The 21,553-nt window shown below is 40.8% G+C and overlaps 1 protein-coding gene across 1 annotated transcript; it reads right to left on the bottom strand.

The window, feature by feature from the left end:
* Positions 1-3,050: 3,050 nt before the first annotated feature.
* Positions 3,051-21,525, bottom strand: LOC104348421 (betaine--homocysteine S-methyltransferase 1). Its single transcript, XM_086479723.1, has 8 exons — positions 21,487-21,525; positions 17,449-17,581; positions 13,049-13,167; positions 10,900-11,091; positions 10,228-10,375; positions 9,190-9,372; positions 3,735-3,963; positions 3,051-3,225 (listed from the first exon to the last, which is right to left on the bottom strand). Exons 1-8 carry the CDS (start codon positions 21,523-21,525, stop codon positions 3,051-3,053), a joined length of 1,218 nt encoding a protein of 405 aa, XP_086335849.1.
* Positions 21,526-21,553: the final 28 nt, after the last annotated feature.

Raw genomic sequence — 21,553 nt, 5'->3', positions numbered from 1 at the left:
TAACTAGTGATAAGACAAGAGGAAATGGCCTCAAGTTGTGCTACGGGAGGTTTAAATTAGACATCAGGAAAAATTTCTTTACTGAAAGAGTAGTCAAACATTGGAACGGGCTGCCCAGGGAAGTGGTGGAGTCACCATCCCTGGAGGTGTTAAAAAAACATTTAGATGTGGCACTTCCGGACATGGTTTAGTGGGCATGGGGGTGTTAGGTCAACGGTTGGACTTGATGACCTTAGAGGTCTGTTCCGACCTAATGATTCTATGAACGTGGATACAAATAATAACGTATGCTTACGCATAAAAAGTAGTCCAATAAAAGCTTTCAACACTAACTTTGAGAATGATATTTTCATAAAGGTAGTGGCTTTAATGTAGAATGGGTGGGAAATCCAAGTTGTGCGGTTTTTCACAAAAATATCCACAAGTCCATGGGTCCTGATGGGATGCACCCACGAGTGCTGAGAGAGCTGGCAGAAGTTATTGCTAAGCCGCTCTCCATCATCTTTGACGGGTTATGGAGAACAGGAGAGGTGCCTGAGGACTGGAGGAAAGCCATTGTTACACCAGTCTTCAAAAAGGGCAAGTAGGAGGATCTGGGAAACTACAGACCAGTCAGCCTCACCTCCATCACCAGAAAAATGTTGAAGCAGCTCGTTCTGGGGGTCATCTCAAAACATGTAGAGGAAAAGGAGGTTGTCAGAAGTAGTCAATGTGGATTCACCAAGGGGAAGTCATGTCTAACTAATCTGATAGCCTTCTACAAGGGCGTGACTGGATGCGTAGCTGAAGGGAGAGCAGTGGACGTTGTCTACCTTGACTTCAGCAAGGCTTTCAACACCATCTCCCACAGCATCCTTATAGGCAAGCTTAGGAAGTGTGGGTTCGATGAATGGACAGTGGGGTGGACTGGAAATTGGCTGACAGAGCTCAGAGGGGTATGATCCGTGGTGCTGAGTCTAGTTGGAGGTCTGTAACGAGTGGTGTTCCCCAGGGGTCACTAATAGGTCCAGTCCTGCTCAATATATTCATTAACGACCTGGATGAGGGGACAGAGTGCACCCTCAGCAAGTTTGCTGATGGCACAAAACTGGGAGGAGTGGCTGACACACCAGCAGGCTGTGTTGCCAGTCAGGGGGACCTGGACAGGCTGGAGAGCTGGGCAGAGAGGAACCTAAGGAGGTTCAATAAGGGCAAGTGCAGAGTCAAGCACCTGGGGAAGAATAACCCCATGCACCAGTACAGGCTGGGCGTCAACCTGCTGGAGAGCAGCTCTGCAGACAAGGACCTGGGAGTCCTGGTGGACAGAAAGTTGACCACAAGCCAACAATGTGCCCTTGTGGCCACGAAGGCCAGTGGTACCCTGGGATATATCAAGAAGAGCGTGACCAGCAGCTCGAGGGACGTTATCCTCTCCCTCTACTCTGCCCTCATGAGGCCACGTCTGGAGTCCCATGTCCAGTTCTGGGCCCCCCAGTTCAAGAGGGACAGGGAACTACTGGAGAGAGTCCAGCAGAGGACTGCAAAGATGATTGGGGGGCTAGAACATCTCTCTTATGAAGAGAATCTGAGGGACTTGGGGCTTTTTAGCCTGGGGAAGAGAAGACTGAGGGAGGATCTTATCAATGGTTATAAATACTTAAAGGGTGGGTATCAGGAGGATGGGGGCAGTCTTTTTTCAGTGGTGCCCGGTGACAGGACAAGAGGTAATGGGCACAAACTTGGACATAGGAGGTTCCATCTAAACATGAGGAGGAACTTCCTTACTTTGAGGGTGGCACAGCACTGGAATGGGCTGCCCAAAGAAGTTGTGGAGTCTCCATCCCTGGAGACATTCAAAATCCACCTGGACACCATCCTAGCTGCTCCAGGTGAACCTGCTCTGGCAGAGGGGTTGGACTAGATGATCTATAGAGGTCCCTTCCAACCCCTAACATTCTGTGATTCCATGAAAGATGTCCTTCATGGGTTCCAAGTCTAGTGATACCCTTCATAAGAAAACCCTTCGCAACAAATGCAGTGTACAAATGTCCATGCATGTTCTTAATTTAGGTGGATTGATCTATTTCCTAACAGGGTTTTTGATGATTTCTTATAGCTAAGATTCTAGAGGGAATCAGCCAGCTTAAAAAAAATCATGGAATGTTCTACTACTCTTATGAACAGGAGTTATATTTTAGGGAGCTTTCATTTTTAAGTGCGATTTTGAGATAACCAAGTGTTTCCAATGTGATATCCAGAAATCAGCTGGATCGTTTAGTTTGTTTGCTGAAGATACGTAATTCTCTTTGAGTTCTTATGATTTAAGGTGTGAAGATAATACAATACTACTCCATCATATCATTTTTAATTTATTTGATTTTTTAAAAATTTCAGAATAATCTCTTAAGCCTTTTAGTCTCCAGTAAACCTTGTGTATATGGTATCTCAAGACAAAAAAAGTGAGTTATTTACCAGTCATTTTTCTTTCCTAAAAGTTCTCTGAACCTTTCTCCTGCATATAAGAAATTCATGTAAGATCTCATTCTCCTTATCTTTTGATTCCAATTATAAATGTATTTTCTGGTTTACTTATATTCTCTTGACCTCAAGAAAGCAACTATAGATAACTCTGTGTCTGAAGCATTGGCAGCTTGTGTGTCCCTGAAGTAGTCCTCCACAAATCTTGAGGTCCGAGGAAGCTCCTCCATAATCCCAAACTGAAAACAGACTTGGGAGTTGAAGTCCATTGATACCATATTTATAGATAGGCTTTTCTGTTTTCACAAGTGAGTTGAGCCAATTATTACTTTCCATGTACTTCTGTGTCTACTCAATTAATGGCACATAGCTAACAGAACCTCAGTGTGTATTCTCTAAACTATTTGTCCAGAGAAAGATTTTATTGTCGAAGTTTGACATATTTAATCTATAATCACATTCTTTCTGCATTTTGTCTCTTTCATTACGTGTTAACTGATAAATCAACAGGGTACTCATCTTCACAGATTTTCTCATGAAGCATGAGATGCTCTGTAGATAAATCATTCTAATATTCACACAACTGCAGTGGATTAGAACTTCTTTTTCTGGAAGAGCTCCTTGAGCTGTTGTTCACTTGTTGCTTCTTTCTGTTGCATCAGCTCCCTGCCTCCTTTGGTCACTCCCCAGCCATCTGGCTTTGACATTGAAGGACAATATGGCCTGCCTGAAGCAGGCTTCAGATTCTCCCAGTATTCTTTTCTTGCCCTAAAGAAAGAAAAGGAAAGTCAGGGTTTTTTCCAGCACCTCACAATACTAAAGGAAATCTGGCTTAAATGACCATGGCAAATGGTCATCTAACTTGCACAGACTGACTTTAGATACAGAAGTGCGAATGAAAGCATGCAACAAAATGCTACATGCTTAAAAAGTATCTTTTCATCCTTGGAAGGAACACTATAAGCTGCTAATCATTAGGAGGTGTTTTACAGCAGTCTGTCAGTTTTTGATCTTAAATTTCATTACTTAATTTCACATTAGTTCAGACCAGACCAAATCTTCGTTTTAAAGAGGGATGAGAATTTCTAGAGCTCTCCTACTGTCCCTTCACCTCTTTCCTGCTCCCACATCGGATTTAATTCTTCAAAATTATTAACACATAGAATGTTTGCAGTGATATTTAGACTTCCATATCAGTTAAGCCAGTCTGCTGCACGGACCAATATAAGCCTTTGCAAGGAGTATGTTGGTGTGCTTTCCAGGTCAGATATCCATACCTTGCTCTGACCCAGGGTTTGGTATGCATGCTCAGGCAATCACCCCAGCTACCATGTTTCTCAGAAGCTTCTGGCAAAAATCCTCTTTCAGGAGCCAGCTCCTCAGCTATTGCTCGGATATGATATGGCTCAAATCCACAGCAACCTCCAATGTAACGAATGCCTAACTCATAGGCCTTTCTTGCGTATTTTTGAATATCCCATCTGGTTACAATTCTTGGCTCCAGACCTGCAAAGATATTAATGTCTTAAATTTCCACCATGCTCCATTTCAGCACATTTTTTGGTAAGAAATCACGTTGTTGAAACACTTGCACACTGTTTGCAAAACTGATTGTAGATGTAGGTGTACATGTTTGAACTGTCTGAGCTAGAATGAATGATGCAAACTTTCAGAAGTCTAACTTTCAGATTCTGCTCTGCTGAGTTATGCTTTTTTTGTTTGGCCTTGCAAAACAGCACCTAATATCTTCTGAGACCAATCAAGCCCAAAGTCACATGCTTGCCATTCTGCCAGGGTTCTTAGCTGGAGTATTGGAGTATTTTCAATATTACACCTGCATTTCTAAAGAGTTCCTAATAAACAATCAATATCTGGGAAATCTGATTACAGTACTCTAGTCTGTGAAAGCAGAAGGTATCAGCCTACCTGCAACAGGAATGCTTATTATTCCTGAGGAATGCTTACTATACCTTTTTTCCAAGATCAGCTACTGGCAGCCAGTTGTTTCACTGACAGCTGGGATCTGTAGCTATTTCTTAGGCCATCCCTTACTTAGTTATAATCCCAGCCATAAGCAGCTTGCTCCCTCAGACCACTTTGTTCCTTGTGGAAAGTTCTGTGTGTAGGTAAGTTAAGATGCAATCTTTTGTTTTGAACCCTTCTTCCTGTTGCAGGTTGTAGTGAGCAGAGTGAAGGGATAACAGAGCTGAGAAGGACTTGTGGAAGGAAAGGAAAAGTGCAAGGAAAAGCAGATCTTAAAGGGAAGGAGTCACAAGAGTGGCAGAACTGGAAAGAAAAGACCAGGGGCTGAAGAGGAAACTTTAAGGAAGGAAAATAAAGGAATAAAGGAATAAAAAGCCTCTCACTCTCTCACTTCTTTATGCACATCTGCAGGAGATGAGCAAGCATGATTATCAGGCAAGTGCAGCATGATGTCTGTGCACTGAACAGTCTGCTGGGCAAAGAAGCCATGGTGACGTAGTAGGGCTCCAGCAACACAGCAGAGAGGTACGATTCTTCTCCCTACATCCTTTCCCAAAAATGCCTAACATACAAGAAGGTGATACAAAGCAGATCTACTGTAAGTCCAATGGGTAGTTAAGAGACAGTTTCAAAAAATAAAAAGCAGAAGGAAAAAAAAAAAAGAAATGTTCTTAAACAAAAATTATTGGTCTCAGAAGGAATGACTGGACATAGGAAGTAGATGGTCTAATATCAGAAGGAAAACCAGATGAAGCTATTTTAGAAGGCTGTTTAAATAAAAGTAAATTTGTGAACAGTCCTGCAGATGTGAGAGAGTGCATCAGAAGCAAAAATTCATTAGTTCCTTGTTTCTCTATATCATTAAAATGCTAATTGAAAATTAATACAAAATAATCAACAGTGAGAATGCAGCATCTTGCACTCAATTTGTACCTGTATAAGCAACTAAACTCCAGGGGAAAATTATCGAGTGTTTCCCTGTCTTCTCCATCACCCACCCTGTCACAATCCATGGGACCTGATGAGATGCATCTAAGGGTCCTGAGGGAACTGATGGATGAAGTGGCTAAGCCACTATCCATCATGTTTGAGAAGTTGTGGCAGTCTGGTGAGGTTCAACTGACTGGAAAAAGGGAAACATAACCCGCATTTTTAAAAAGGGAAAGGAGAAAGACCTGGGGAACTACAGGCCAGTCAGTCTCACCTCTGTGCCCAGCAAGATCATGGAGCAGATCCTCATGGAAACTGTGCTAAGGCATATGGAGAAGAGAGATGATTGGTGACAATTGACATGGCTTCACTAAGGGCAAATTGTATTTAACAAATTTGGTGGCCTTCTACAATGGGGTTATAGCATTGGTGAATAACAGAAGAGCAACTGACATCACCTACCTGGGCTTGTGAAAAGCATTTGACACTGTCCCACTCATCATTGTCTAAAAAATGGAGAGACCTGGATTTGATAAGTGGAGAGTTCAGTGGATAAGAAATTGACTGGATGGTCACACTCAGACTTATGGCCAACAGCTTGGTGTCCGGGTGGAGACCAGTGGCAAGTGGTGTCCCTCAAGGGTCGGTATTGGGACTGATGCTGTTTAACGTCTTTGTCGGACATGGACAGTGGGATTGAGTGCACCCTCAGCATGTTTGCCAATGACACCAAACTGTGTGGTGTGGTTGACATGCTGGAGGGAAGGGAGGGCATCCAGAGGGAGCTTGCTAGGCTGGAGAGTTGGGCCTGTGCAAACCTTACAATGTTCAACAAGGCCAAGTGCAAGGTCTTGCACCTGGGTCAGGGCAATCCCAAGCACAGATACAGGCAGGGCGATGAGTGGATTGAGAGCAGCCCTGGGGAGAAGGACTTGGGGGTGTTGGTGGATGAAAAACTGAATATAAGCCAGCAGTGTGTGCTTGCAGCCCAGAAGGCCAATTGCATCCTGGGCTGTGTCAAAAGAAGCGTGGCCAGCAGGTCAAGGGAGGTGGTTGTGCCCCCCTGCTCTGCTCTGCTCTGGTGAGACCCCACCTGCTGTACTATGTTCAGCTCCGGAGCCCCCAGCATAAGAAAGACATGAATCTGCCCAAGTGGGTCCAGAGGAGGGACACGAAGATGATCAGGGGGCTGGAGCACCTCCCCTGTGAGGACAGGCTGAGAGAGTTGGGATTGTTCAGCCTGGAGAAGAGAAGGCTCCGGGGAGATCTTCTAGTGGCCTTCCAGCACTTCAAGGGGGCCTACAGGAAAGATGGGGAAGGACTCTTTATCAGGGAGGACAACGAGTAATGATTTCAAACTGAAAGAGGGTAGATTTAGATTGGATATGAGAAAGAAATTCTTCACTGTGAGGGTGGTGAGACACTGAACAGGTTGCCCAGAGAAGCTGTGGCTGCCCCTCCCTGGAAGTGTTTGAGCCACCTGGTGTAGTGGAAGGTGTCCCTGCCCATGGCGCGGGGATTGGAACTGGATGATCTTTAAGGTCACTTCAAACCCAAACTGTTCTATGATTCTGTGAATTAGCCCTTGTATTTCAGGAGTGTAAGGACAGCAACAACCTAACTTCTCTGAAGAAACAGGGAGAGACTCTGCCATAAGAACCCACCATACATGTGTTGAAACATGGTGATTAAAACCAAGCAGTATTCTATGAAAAGAGGTTGCCACATTGTTTTCTGGGATTTTCCACTTCCCAAAATTGTCTAACATTCCATTTTGCATGCCTGTCAATGCATTTCTTTTGTTAGCTTCATTCAGAATTAAATATCTACAGCTTAACAGTTTATGTTATCATTTATAATAAAAAGAGATTGACATTTTTATCAATTTTTGATGAGAAGATTTTAGCCTGCTCCTAGATTTAGCGCCTCTATGTATCTGCGCTTGAGATAATTGCTTTGACTGACCAGGACATTTCTTTCTAAACCTTTGTCATTGCTTAACTGGTGACATTTCAGAACAATCGCAGTAACACAGAAGAGAACCAAAGAATCACAGAATGGTAGGGGTTGGAAAGGACCTCTGGAGATCATCTAGTCCAACCCCTCTGCTAAAGCAGGTTCACCTACAGCAGGTCACACAGGACTGTGCTCAGGCAGGTTTTGAATATCTCCGGAGAAAGAGACTCCACAACCTCTCTGGGCAGCCTGTTCCAGTACTCTGTCACTCTCAAAGGAATTAATATTTTCCCTCATGTTGAGGTGGAACTTCCTGTGTTCTAGCTTGTGCCCAAGCCCCTTGTCCTGTCACTGGAAAACACAGGAAACTGGAAAAAGTTATATAGATAAATAAATATTGCCGGCATCTTAATGCTGAAGTTTGCCAATACAACATAGCCAATGCTTCCTAGGAATTGAACTCTTGTTGGCCTGTACAGAGGTTATGTACACTTCAAATATCTAAATACCTCTTTGTGCATATTGCCTTCCACAAAAACCAGAGTTAACTGGGCCAGTTTAACAATGATTTACCAAACTGCTTATCTGCTGTCAAGTGATCAGTTGCTCCTTCTGGGTATTGAAAACATTCACAAAACCAGCCTTCTCAAATTGACTCATGAAATTTCGGAAAGCTAAGATCTCATACAGATTGCTTATAACATACAAGACAAGAACCATAGCAAACCAAAAAGGAGATCCTTCAATTCACTTGATTACTTACTGCATCTGTTCTGTCTTCTTTTTTTTTTTTTTTTTTCCTTGCAATCAGAGGAGGTATGTGAAGGAATGAACAGGATAAATGAGTTCCTAACACTTTTAAACATCCCAGAGTATTTTCGGAATTCAAACATGTTATTATCATTAAATGAATGCCTCGGGCTTATGCTTTATTCTCTTTTCTTCGTTTATGTAAAGAGAGGAATGAAAAAAAATATTCCTGAAAATCTCGTCTATCTCAATTTTTTTGCCATAAATTCAAGTTTTGAATGTTTCATTATCTTATTTTAAAGTCTGATCTTGAAAAGAATAGTATATGATACCTGAAAATGAAAGCATTTTTCTAATCAATTTTAAAATGTTTAGTCTGATTTTGTCCTTTTACCTTAAAGGGATTATGATCTTCTACATCCCAGGTGGAAATAAGCCCTAAACACACAAGCCTTATATATGCATAAAATGGCTGAATCTTTCAGTCTTTGAAGAATTTCTCCTGAGCGTACATGTCATGAATCCATCTTCAAACTGCTAATCCATTTGTTAGCAACATCAAAGAACATATTCCCTCTTCTGGCTTCTCTCTAGTCTCACTTTATATAAGACAGTTAGACTTGCAAGACTGAACCATTATGAGTGCAATAGTCATGCACCTATATCCGGTTCTGCATACGCATTGTACATTAAATCCCTGTGCAGGTAAATGTTATAGGGCTTGTGGGAGAGATGTCACAACACAGAGCGCTGGGGGTTTTTCAGTGTATTTGCTCTTGTTCATTTCTTTGGACTGTTTATAGCTGTTGTCAATCAGGTTCTACAACATGAGGAAGAATTAATTCTTTAGCTGAGTTTAGGTTGTGGCATTTTGTTTTCACCATAATTTCACTTTCACTCACATGCTGTGATACTGCTGAGGTACTATCACTATGTGGGTGATCTTTAACCCAATATTACACTGCAATCCCTCAATGGAAAATGCCAGACAGGATAATTGGGACTCATCCTATTGTATAGAAGGACATTTTGCAGCTTTGGCTTTACTAAGAGCGGGGGAAAAGAGGAACAGACAATTTAAAAGAAAAAGAAAAAAATATACCCCTGTCTTACCAAAGGGAAATTCTGGAAGATCAATAAAACCCTGCTTCCCACAATCAGGTGTATGGAAAGCAAGTGGTTGGGACATCAGGTGAGCTTTCAGTTTAGCAGCCTGCAAGCCCTCTTTCATCAGTTTCACAGTTTTCAGGGAAGTATCTGGATCAAAATGGCAGTTGACTCCAACAATAGAAGCACCTAGGAAGAAAATAACTTCCAGTCACATCTCTCCAGGAAGTGGGAGGTGAAAAGTCTCAGCCACAGCACTCCAGAAGCAGAGCAGTCCATCTTTACACCAGCATTATGAAAACAGGGCAGTTGGGTTAAAGCCAGCCTCAACTCTCCTGAGGTTGATCATTCCATTTACATCTCAGTTGCACTTCTCTTTAGCTTCCTGATGATGACTCATATCTTCCACCCTCATACAGTTGCTTTTCTTATCAGTGCTTAATCAGTGAAGACTGATTATGTACAGCCACATATGCAAATAGCTAGCAGGTTCCTAACACAGGTTCAACTCTAACTCCAAAGGAAAACAGTAGTTCAGAACAGATGTTACAAAACCCTGTGCCATCATTCATCATGACCCTGATTAATTTCTTCTGCCATTTGCTTTGTCCTGCAGAAAACAGCCTTTGATAGGCAAAAAGATCAATTTTTTCATCCTCTTATTCTCTCATCATGGGTTTGAACTGTCTCCATACATTTCTAAAAACATGACCAGAGAATCAAAGGTGGCTTTGGATTCTGCTTATGTTTCCAGAATTTGGGGTTGGGTCTGTAAAAAAATTCAAATAAGCTTAGGATTTTGCTCTATTCACTACCAGCTGCCTGTGGCTACTATTCCCAATGCCATCCTGGTATTCCATAGCTCCATTTTTTTTTACAAGACTGCTCTAGTAAAGTACACATAAAAGCTTTTCTACAGGGTCAAAAATTTTATTAGATTTAATTGGGAAGCTACCTACTTAAGATACACATCCAATTATCTCAATATTTAAGGTCTTTACTTTGTTCTGTACCTTTAAAAGGCATATCAAAACAGATTCTTACCAGCCTTTACCAGCTGGACAGCACATTGTCCAGGCAGCACACCATGCATGTCTCCTTCTGGACCAATGCACATCGTAGCTGCAACTGGCTTTCCAGATTCTTTTAGAACTTCAACTGCCCAGACAGCCTCTTCAACGTGTTCAAAATACTGAAAGAAATTAAAACTGAAATACTTTTTTTTTTCTTGGAGATGAAGCAGTAACACATTACTCCAGACCTCAAACTCACCAGCAATACAATTACTTGCCTTTTTTCTGATTCACACTAACAGAATTCAGTTGAGTTCACTGACCACAACACTCTTGTTTCACGATAAGAACGCCCGTACAAGAGGTTAATTAGGCATTTATCCCTAAAGAACTGTTTTCATCTAGAGAAGTCACCTTAGGTTGATTGCTTATGGTGTATAGGAGGAAATAGGAACTAGTCAAGATCACATTAATCTATGCTTTTTGTACCAGTACAGAATTTGACTTGACATAAGTAGAAATTCAGGTTTCAGCGTCCTCTTCTAGGATGCTTGCAGGTGCAGATTTAGAAAAATACCTGATACGACTGGCATAAAAGCCTAGCAGAAAATTTTAAAGGAGGAAGCAATATATACTTGTACTCCCTAAAGTAGACTAGACATCTGTGCCAGCTCAAGGCATGTAATTTTTTTTACAGATTTACCTCTGCAATTAGGAAGTCCACATTCTTCTTCATAAAGACGTCTAGTTGCTTTCGAAAGACTGCTTTAACCTCTGCTTTATCCTTGCAGCTTAGGTATGATGGTGTTTGACTGACTCCTCCAGCCACTAAGGCATCACCTTCATTAGCCACTTCTTTTGCAATGTCACAAGCAGCTTCATTCACCTTCTGGCCCTGTACGAATATAGATTATGTCAGTTTTACCTGGTCAGAAACATGCATGTAATTTCAAAGCAGGAAAAAATTTCAAAAGGACAAAAACAGTCAAAAGCCATAACGGCCTCTTCATATTCTTTTACAATTTTTAATAATACTGGTTAGGAAGATCAGCATCTTTCAAAAAATAACAAACATTAGAAGACAAATTTCTTTCCACCTCTAAGTTATCATATTATCAAATCCTACAAAAACGTAGTACCTTTAATACATCTTACAAATATTTGGCATGAAGTGGAATCTTCTTACCTCTTAGAAAATGAGTTAGTTACAATTAAGTGTATGCTTTTATTCTGGCGTTTTGTGGGTGGAAAAAAAAAATGTACTAATTTCAATTAATTTTTCATCTTTTAAAATGTATTTTAGTATTTTGATAATTGTAAAAATTTAAGACATAATATTCATGCAGAGTTATGGATTTAAAAAAAAAAAAAAAAAGATAACATTAATTAGCTGATGTTAAAGTTACCAATTTAAGAATAGTAAAGAGCAACTTAGCACTATATATGATTGTTTAATCACCTAGACTGAAAGACACATTCCCTCTATACCTAGATCAGGGTGACTAGAACAGCTTGTGAAAAAGAGGTTAAGCTGAGAAAAAGATTTTGAGAAAAGAATCATTATTTGGGATAGATAACAACTACTGATTAGAGCATGTTTCTCAGCAGCCCATGGACCACTTAAAATCTACATAGGCTTCTCTCAGCTGAAGTTCTCCATGTCTGCCTCAAAAGTCTGAGCTAATTTTTAAGGCTATTGCTGACAGATTGTCTTCCATGTGCACTTGTGCTCAGGTACATGTTTGGGAACTCCAGGAAGTGGAGTCATAAACCAGTTAAAGCCTGGAGGAACCTGCTTCTAGCACTGGCAGCAAACCATTCTTGAAAGCTTTGCTGCAATGCATTCCCAATACTAGGTGCTCTCCCAGCCCTTCTTATAATTTTGCATGGCAGCAAGACTTGTTCCAGAGGCACTGTGTTCCTGGGACTACCACTTCAGGCATTTCAATGTTGCATCTATTGAATGTAAAGGTACAGCATTTCAGATAAATTTGGTCGTATGACATTTTAGTATGACCTCTTAATTAAGCCTCAAGTGTTTCCCTAGTGTCCAGATTGTTCTAATTTCTGACTTGGAATATCTTCACAAAGATATTCGTTCCTCCCTGACCCCTTGAGAATCTTCTCTATTTTGCAGAGGCTGAAATAGGCAGTAGGAGCAAATGGGAAAGGATCAGAGAAAATACTCAGTGGCAAACCTTCTAGTTTCAAAGGAACTGTCTAGAAATGTTGGTGCCAGAAATCCCAGTGAAGCTAATGCCTGCATCTAGTGAACACACACAGCATCCTACAACTCCTTCATGTAGGGGTTAAGAAAACAGCAACATGGTACTCTGTTGCTGTAACAATTACCCTTACATGTGAGAAAGGGCACATTGACTAAAGTGTATACCTTGGACTTTTCAGTTGTTACTTTGTTGAAGACATGGTTCTAAAAAACATTCCATTGTCACTAGGTTTCTCCACCACTTTTGCAGATAATTTGTTTCTCAATGTTAAAGTGTTTCTTTTTTTCACTGCTTTTGCTCTCTGTATGTTTTGTCCTCCCTACACTTTTCGTGTCAAAACTCTAGTAAACTAATCTCCTCAGATGGGAAAAATACCATGTGGGCATCCTCTTTTCTCTCTTCATCATTGCCCCCCCCCCCCCCCCCTTTTTTTTTTTTTTTTGTCCTTTAACCTTGTCTTTCTTGCTATTCCAGATTCTGAAATTGCATCATCTCATTCTTTGGTCCTCAAATACAGCCAAAACTGTTATGACAAACTGTGGAAGTACCTGATAATCTCTCTACTAAACCTTTTGAAATGAATCCATTTATTTCATGTCTCAGTCAAAACAGAGTTTTACTCACACTTATTTTCTCAGCGACATAATTGCCTCTGTTCTCTAGTTTGTCCTCACTGGCATAAAAGGTGAATGTCTGCAGAACATTGGATCCAGCTCTGAGGAATTCCCGGTGAAGCTGACGAACTGCAAAGAATTAAGAAGGACAAAAGAAGAGATGTTTGGTACAGTTATTACTGTTGTTATCCTGAAATTAAATGTTTATTGAAGTACTGTTATTGTAAAATAAGTTATACTGTGTTTATTAGAAGAGCCAGTACAAAAGAGTAGAAGCAGTACCCTCGTCTGTGTAGAATTTCTTTTCACTCTCAGAACATTAGGTAGAAAGCTTTCTCTTAGTTATTCTCTGCTAAGAGTGACTGAAGATTTCTATTATCTAGTTTATCAGTAGATTCAGTTTTGCATGCCAGCTTGCCTGTCTTCTACTTTCTGCGGTCTTTCAGACCTCCGAGTTTCATTTCATAGAACTGTGTGATGGTTTAGGAAGGGAAAGCAGACATTCGACAAAAGAACATGAAAGCACAACAAGGAATCGGGACTTGTGAGGCCACACCTCGAGTACTGTGTTCAGTTTTGGGCACCTCAATACAAGAAAGATATTGAGGTGCTGGAGAGAGTGTAGAGAAGGGCAACTAAGATGGTGAAAGGCCTAGAGAATAAGTCTTATGAAGAGAATACCAGACAAAAAGGTCATCAAATAAAAAAAAAAAAACATTGGGTTGTTTTTTTTTTTTTTAGTTTCTAGACTATGAAGAAGAAAACAGAAGAAAGTATCGTGGCACAAATTAAGGGACCAGATGATATCTTTATGGAAGAATACAGTGTTCCATTACCATCTCTATTTTGTATTTTCTAGTTTTCTCCCCCTACAAAACTCTAGCTGAGCCCGGTCAGCCAAAACCGAAGCTCTGTTTTGCTAAATATATGCTTAATTAAAAGATTATTTGTTGCTGCAGAAAAGTGACTTGCAACACAGACTTAATTCTTCTCATAAGTCAGTATATGATGGTTTTACTACAGAGCCAACAATCCTTTTGAAGGAAAGGTTAGCATTACTTTTAATGGACAAATTTCCTACATTAGGAGTTTGGGAGCAGGCTCTGTAATGGTGATTCTGCCTTCATCGCTGTAAGCAGTGCACAGCAATCACCACAGCAGGAACAGAACAGGAGCTGTCAATTGAATTTATACATGTAGAACAATAATTATAATAATTTCCAGAACACCACTGATCATGTAAAACAGAGTTAAAATGCTCAACAGCTCCTAGCAAATCAGGAGTAGTTTATTCTGTAGGTACCATACACACACAAGAACACTGCAGTTTATGTGGCAGATGTTTGGAAAGTTTTCCCGAAATCCTGGTTTACCATACCTCATTGTCTACAGACAATCTGTGTCATTAGGGAAATGTGTGAATGTGTCATGAAAATAAAATTACTCCCTTCAGCTGCAACAGACACAGCTTCCTATGCTAGAGAAGCTCAAACAGAAATTTGAGTTGCTAGAGTCAATCTGCATACATGTAAGCACCTCTGGTTTCATTGTAGTGTGGTGTCCCTTGATTTTCTCTACTACTTCGCTATTTCATTTCTAATTACAGCCTTGGGTAACACACTGTGATTTAACTCAATGCTTTTTTTTCCCAGCAGTCATGAAGACCTATCCAGGAACACAGATTACAGCAGAGCTACAGCTCAAAAAGTCCCTGGAATCTGCCTGAACTACCAGGATCAAATTTAAGTCTTAAAACCTTTACACAGAATCAAAACATTTCAAGTGCTTCTTCCTACAGCACTGAAATAGGCTATTGATCCCAACTAAAAGGGCTATATTTCTAGTGTTCTGTAGTTTGTTTTCCTATTCTCCCCCATGAGAAATCATTGATGAAAACTGGTCAGGAAATGGGAAGAAGGAAAAAGAATCTACAAAATTTTCACAAATGTTCTATGACATTTCCATAATAAACCAGTTTTGTTTACCCCCATGGTTAGTGCTCTTTGAGTATAGTTCTTGCATTCCTAGAAGAATGCTTGGGATTTGTGTGAATCAGGATGGTGACATAGGTAGGCAAATGAAGCATAATCTAACACATATGGATAAGGAATTTCATATCCCAAACTTTCAGGTGTGTAAACAGAAGACTCTTGAATGGGTCTACAGTTTGAGGGAAAAAATAGCATTGTAAGTATCAGTCTGAATCTCATCCAATCCCAGGCAAATCTTTCTTACCAGTAGAATATGCTGTTACTATTATCAAGCCCACAGCAGTCTGTAGTATCAAAAACCCAAACCACTTCATAATTTACTCCCTGTGTGACTTCCAGAGTGTTACTGAAACTGTATTTTCCTCCAGCATTTGAGAAATGGGGATTAGAGCCACATAGGAGGCTAAAGTTTGTTTAAAATTTGATGCATTTTAGGAGTCAGACGTGTAACACTGAGTGTTCATTTCAATCTGCCATGAGTTGGACATTTCACAAAAGACAGACTTAAGCTAACAGGAGATGGGGGCAATAAGTGCCTATGCATATTTCTCACTACAGAGCAATACCTGATCTGGCTCAGAAGAAATACTTAGATCTCATTTCTAAACTTGTCAGTCTGGTAAAACTTCTCCACTCTTGTAAGGGAGTTAATGGCCTTGAACTCACTCCTTCTTTCTTTCTTTTTTTTTTTTTTTTTTTTTTTTTTCATTCCTTGCTGCATTCTCAGAACCTCCCTCCTTCCTTATATAGACAAGAAGGTCTGATAGTTGTATGGTTTTTACACCAGCTGGCTCAGCCAGTTGTTCTTTCTGTTCTTTACACCTCCTTTCAAAGTAACATGACCCTTGAGCATGCAGGAGAAAAAAGCAGTAATGGAGGGGAGGCAGCACTCTGCACAAAAAGAAATGACAACCGTTCCAGTGAAGGGCATATTTATAAATAGCCTATAAGTGACTTATAAAAATTTTTTAACTATGTTACAGACATGGACAATATGTTCTAGCAAATCAGTAGCAATTCTTAGAAGACTGGATTCTAACCTATGACTACTGATCACCTATTTAAAGCAAATCTGTGTGCCAATTTAACCTATTTAAGCCATCTGCAACTGCCTCTATGTGAGGTAATGTCATGCATTCCCAATGGCACTTCCCAAAAGGACATGTGGAGAGGGTCAAGGGCTTTTGAGATGCAAAATAAGTAAGCAAAGGGGAAATAAAGAGTGTGTGATAAGTGCCATGATTGGTAAGATGGAAAGTGTAGGGGCAAGCAAAGGTAGAGGTGGAGAGAAACAGCGAGAGGTGATGGGATGTCTTTTTGGGAGAGATGAGTCAGCAAATTAGGTCATCACCCTTTAAACCTTTGCTGGAGCTCTGCATTATCTAAAGCTGTCCGTGACCCTAAATTAGGCATGCTACACAGTGTGATACTTGAAGGCTGAGAAGGATTATGGTGAATAAATAGGTAATGTGTACAAAGCAGTGTAACAGAGAGGTCAAAGGTCTCTCCTTCTTCCCCTCCTCTTCCTTCTTCCCTTACAGAGGAAAAAGTAATTTGGGACAGTAAATGCTTAGAACAGAACAAAGAAAATTTTTTTCCCCAGGTTATTCTGAATTGGCTTGTGGGATTAACTGCATATCATATCAATAGGGCAAATGCTTTCTGCTAGTAAAGCATACATAAATAGATAACAGCATCTGCTTTTGCACTATTTATGCTAAATGATATAATCTTTACGCTGGAAGGCAGAAAACGATTGCTTATTTTGTCTCTGTCCACTTTAAGAGAGTTACTCCATTAAATGTTTGTTGCAATTCTTAGGTTCTTATGAGGTTTATCATTCTCCATTTCATAGACAAGCCAGATACATTAAATACTCCTCTTCCATTCCGTTGTTTATTAAAAGCTGCTATTTTCCTGAAAGAATTAATAAGTGAACTATGTTAATTTATAACAATAGAAAAGTCCTAGAATGACTAGAACACGACAGGTAGTTAACTGCAGGATTCTTTTTCATAAGATGTTGCAAATTATAAGCTTCATATCAGTGCAAGGACAGGAAATACCCATGAGAGAGAAAACACTGTATGTTACTAAATACAAAGATACAGTATCTGGGTCAAAATGTCCCTGGGCTGCCAATTATCGAAGACTGGGAGAGCATTCTGGACAGGTACCACTATATGTTTGCACTGCTCATTATCTGACCCAGCCAACTGCTTTCGGGCAGTGTTAGAGCAAGAAAAAAGTGCATAATAAGCATTTGGTCTATAGATTCTTAGGCTGTTCTTAATACTGTAATTCTCCAGTGTCAAGGAACACTTCTATTTAAAAACCTACTACAAGTTCCTATATATTTATTATTTAGGCAACCGTGTTTGCATTCACTACAGACTTACCATTTCCCAGTAAAACTGACCTGCTTCTGGGTGTTCTACTGTTGCTTCAGGAGTCCAAGGCCCAGCTTTTACATATCCCCTCTTTTCAAGAGCAAAGACAAATCCTCCATCTCCAATCACAATTTCTCCAGCATCTAAGCGCTCTAGAATACCCTGAAGAAAGCAGGAGGAAACGTTAACAATTACAGTTCCTGTTTTAAAGGATTTCTCATTGCCGTTTCCTATATTTGCAAAGCAGGTGCAATATTTGTGGGTGATCAGAAACATCTTTGCCATAATAATAAAAAGTAATAAAATTTCCTTCTTGAAATTCTCTTTAAAGGATGGTAGACAGCGTGTTTTGCAACATAGGCTTTAATATGTGCATATATATTACATAATAGTTTTCATTAGTCAGTTTTATTGTATTCCAGAGAGACAGTCCCCAGAACTAGAAGTCAGTGGTCCAATTCCATTTCTATGAAAGTAAAACACGGTCTCAAATTCTCCTGTAAAATGTGTGAGAAACTTCTTAAAATGGAACACTGGTGTCACTGACCTCTTCATTAGCTCATTTGCTCTTTAGCTACAAATGCCATGTTGACAGAGCCTTGGCACCACTAGCTTGCGACACAAGATGGCACAACAGGCATCACAGAAAAGTAAGCATGTGACATCTTCCTGCCAAATAAGACACATCTCAAAGTGCTGGCTTCCATTTCCTGACAGACTTTTTACTGGCCTGGGTTTGCTTACAAAGTGAAAGAAAATCCTGTTTATTTTGCACTGCCCTGAAATGTTTTAAGATGCCAGCTTACAAACCTTACAGCACTCTGTGATTAACCTTGCTTCTGCCTTGAACTCCAGGCTAATGCAAGGGAAGCGATAATTATTTTTGTTTGTAAAATTAAAAAACATGAGAACAACATATACTGGTTGCACCTAATATATATAATTTGTTTATTCTTTTCATTGCTTCATTGGCTTGTTCGAATTTTAAAAAAAGTATCTTTCTATTACACTAAATAGGACTAATTTATGCAATTGGATTACAACCATAATTCTATTTACTTTAAAAAGTGGATGAATGCAGACCCGTTACATTAATTCTTTTCCTGTATCCACTACATTTGTTAATCAAAGGTAAGACTGAAATTTCCCTCCATAGTTATCTTTTCTTCATGGCACGTTAGCATTTCACTAGATGAAATGTGAGTGATTAAGAAAAAGAAAAGCCTCATGGACATAGAGTTGAGTGTGGTTTCCAGGCTGAGAGGAAGCATTTTTTAACAATTAGCCTCCAACCTTTAGTACGTTATCTTTTGTAATAATTTCTTCTTTTTTAATTCAATTATCTCACACCATACATCTAGGAAAGACCACCACTTAATATGCCTCAGCACCACCTTTTAGGCAGGATGGGAGTATGCCTTTCCAACAAGAAGGAGCATTGGGCCAACTATGGCAATTCCAGTACCAAGCATAGCAGTGTAAGGCTGCTGAGAGGCCACAAATCCCTGAGAAGGTTGGCATTCTTGGCTCAGGCACTGACACGGCAGCAAGGTGGCGGGACGTCCCTGTACAGTGCTGCTGTGCAGATATATGAGCTTGGCCAAGTGTTGCCTTGCAAATCTCTCCATCACATTCCATTGCACATTGCGGACTTGCCAAAATATTGCCCTGATTAAGCTTTCATCTTTATTTCAGCAGGACCAGGGCAAAACTCAGTCAGCAATACTCAATCTCCAAAACTCAGTAATTTTCAGTTTACCCATCGTGTCTATTAGGGCAATTCTGTTCTAAACGTAAATGTCAGGAGGCTTTGTAAAGATCGTGTTTGCAATAAACTAATTTGCAGTTGAAACAGAACACCTCATATGGGGCCAGAGAAATGCACCCAAGGGATCATTGCTCAAGTCCCTGCTTCCTCTGCCTGCCAAGGAATGTTTTGTAGGCGGAGCCTGCTGCAGAATTTTAATATGCAGAGAACAGGAGCGCGGAGGAAAAAAAAAATCTTTAACATACAAGCAGCCTCAGCCATTGCCTGTTAACTGAACACTAACTAATGGATACATGTTGGCATAATATATAGATATTATATTTAAATGCACTCCAACTAACATTTTTCTTTTAACAAGGCACTTTTAGGATTTAATGGCAGTTTTCCTTCACAGTTCTGGCTTTTCTGAACTGCATCTTAAAATAATCTTCACTTTTGACAGAGAAGCAACGTAAGCCACGACTGAATAGACCATCAGATCTCAATATATGATATACTGTGATATATTATATTTAGCATCAGGGCATCTAATAGCGAGTGACATAACTATAAAGCACAAAGTACTTAATATTAAAATACTTGGTCAGTTCAGATTGGCTTAAAATGTAACTAACTTTTTGGCAAACTTTATTATAGGTGTGATGTCATCTCTTCACACCATGTTTACTTTATCTTTAATGAATAAAATGCCATTGGTTCAACCAGCAGGTAGCTAGCGCAAGTTCAGCATCAACATTGTTTTGTTCTGCCCCAGAGACCTACAGCTGTGCACTCGTGTCTAATCCAGATGAAAATTGTGCCATCATGTTATCTTGTAGTACACAGAACGGGTATTTAATAACAAGAAATAGTGTCTGTAAAAAGCTAACCGAGGCTTTTTTGAGACATTTTTTCACTGCTTTAGTTTTCCTACCATGAGTGAAGCTGCACCACATAGTCCATACATCTGTCTACCCATGGAAAGAGTGCAAATGTCTGTATGAAGATATTCCCTTCAGGAACGCAGCTGAACAACGTAAGTGAAAAGCCTGCTTCATCTACCTATGTCATACCTTTCCATCAGCGGACAGAAAAAATCTCTCAAAATAGCTATTCAGATCTTAAATGAGCCCTCAAGAGAAGCTTATCTCTGTCCATTGCCATAGGGGGAACTTAGATTTGCCTTCTGCCAGGGGTCTGAAGTTAGATGGCATGAGTGTATGCCAAAAAATAAAAAGCAGAACAAATACCTCCCCACCTCCTTCCTTTACAACTGACCTACCTGAAAGGCCTAGAGCTTATAGACTTCTTCCCATATCCTTCTATTCTTTTACTCTAGGCTTACACACTACACATGAAAACAAGTAAAAACAGTTCTAAGAACTGTCCTATTAATGATAATGGTGTCCTTCTGAATGACACACAGTTTCTACAGACCTCCGCAAGCAGCAGTCCAGGGTAGCAGTACTGGTATATGTCAGTTTGATGTAGACCTTGCTCATATGTTTGCCTTAATGACTGGAATGGCTGATGCCTTGATAACTTTTTATACTGGCTTATTTCTTTAGCTAAACAAGGGTGCAAAGGGCATGCATATATAAGAGACTGCACTCATATTACGCTGTTGATATTCAGTTGTATAAGAGACAAGAGAAGAGCAATTTGAGGTTTGGCAGGATGCTGGAGACAGAAATCCCATCCAACGACGATTTATGCTCAAAATACTATTTTAATGTGTTGCTAGCACAGCTTAGTTTGCATATCAAATAATTTTAAGCAAAATGCTTTTGAACTTTGGTGGCTCCAGTTTATGTGTTCAGAGAAATAAAAATTCCATGCACTGTTACAGCATTAAGTTCAATTTGACAACGGTGTCCAAATGCCTTTAACGAATCAACACAGAATAGGTACAGTTGTTATTATTGTGGCTTTACTTTAGCTTTTCACAAGGCGAGCTCACCTGCAGAAATACCGGGTACCTGACTGGGAGGTTAACCAGGGTGGTTGGCGGGTTGTGCCAGCTGAGCAGCAGCTCCCCAGGAGAGGCTCCGGGCACGACCCCGAGCAGGCGGGAGAGGCGGCCGGGCGCGGCAGGACCACGGCCCGGCCCGTAGCCGGGCTCTGCGCTGCGCCGGCCCCCGCAGCGCCGGCGCGGGGCTGCCCCTGCCCCACCGCCCGTCCCGCCGGGGCAGCGCCCGCACGGCGGCGGAGGCGCCTCTCCCAGCGCCCGCCGCTGGCCCCGCACCGGGCAGCGGAGCGGGAGAGGCCCACAGGGAGCAGGGAACCGGGGCTGAGCGGGGGAGGAGGACGGGAGAATTACCCTTTTGCCCTGTTTCGTGGTCTTCCCGATCGGCAGCATCTTCCTCGCCCAGGGACGCTGGCTGCCC

Source organism: Leptosomus discolor, chromosome Z, assembly GCF_034619465.1.
Source record: "Leptosomus discolor isolate bLepDis1 chromosome Z, bLepDis1.hap2, whole genome shotgun sequence".
NCBI classification, from domain to species: Eukaryota; Metazoa; Chordata; class Aves; order Leptosomiformes; family Leptosomidae; genus Leptosomus; species Leptosomus discolor.
Note: the sequence above shows the minus strand (reverse complement) of the source record. Positions and strands in the feature narration are given on the sequence as shown.

What these genes read in the sequence shown, in the direction of transcription:
- LOC104348421 (XM_086479723.1), bottom strand. Translation starts at nt 21,525, where the DNA reads ATGCTGCCGATCGGGAAGACCACGAAACAGGGCAAAAGG. An exon ending in CCACGAAACAGGGCAAAAGG is followed by an intron (nt 17,582 to 21,486) that starts GTAATTCTCCCG and finishes TGCTTTCTTCAG; the next exon opens with GGTATTCTAGAGCGCTTAGA. An exon ending in AGTAGAACACCCAGAAGCAG is followed by an intron (nt 13,168 to 17,448) that starts GTCAGTTTTACT and finishes AATTCTTTGCAG; the next exon opens with TTCGTCAGCTTCACCGGGAA.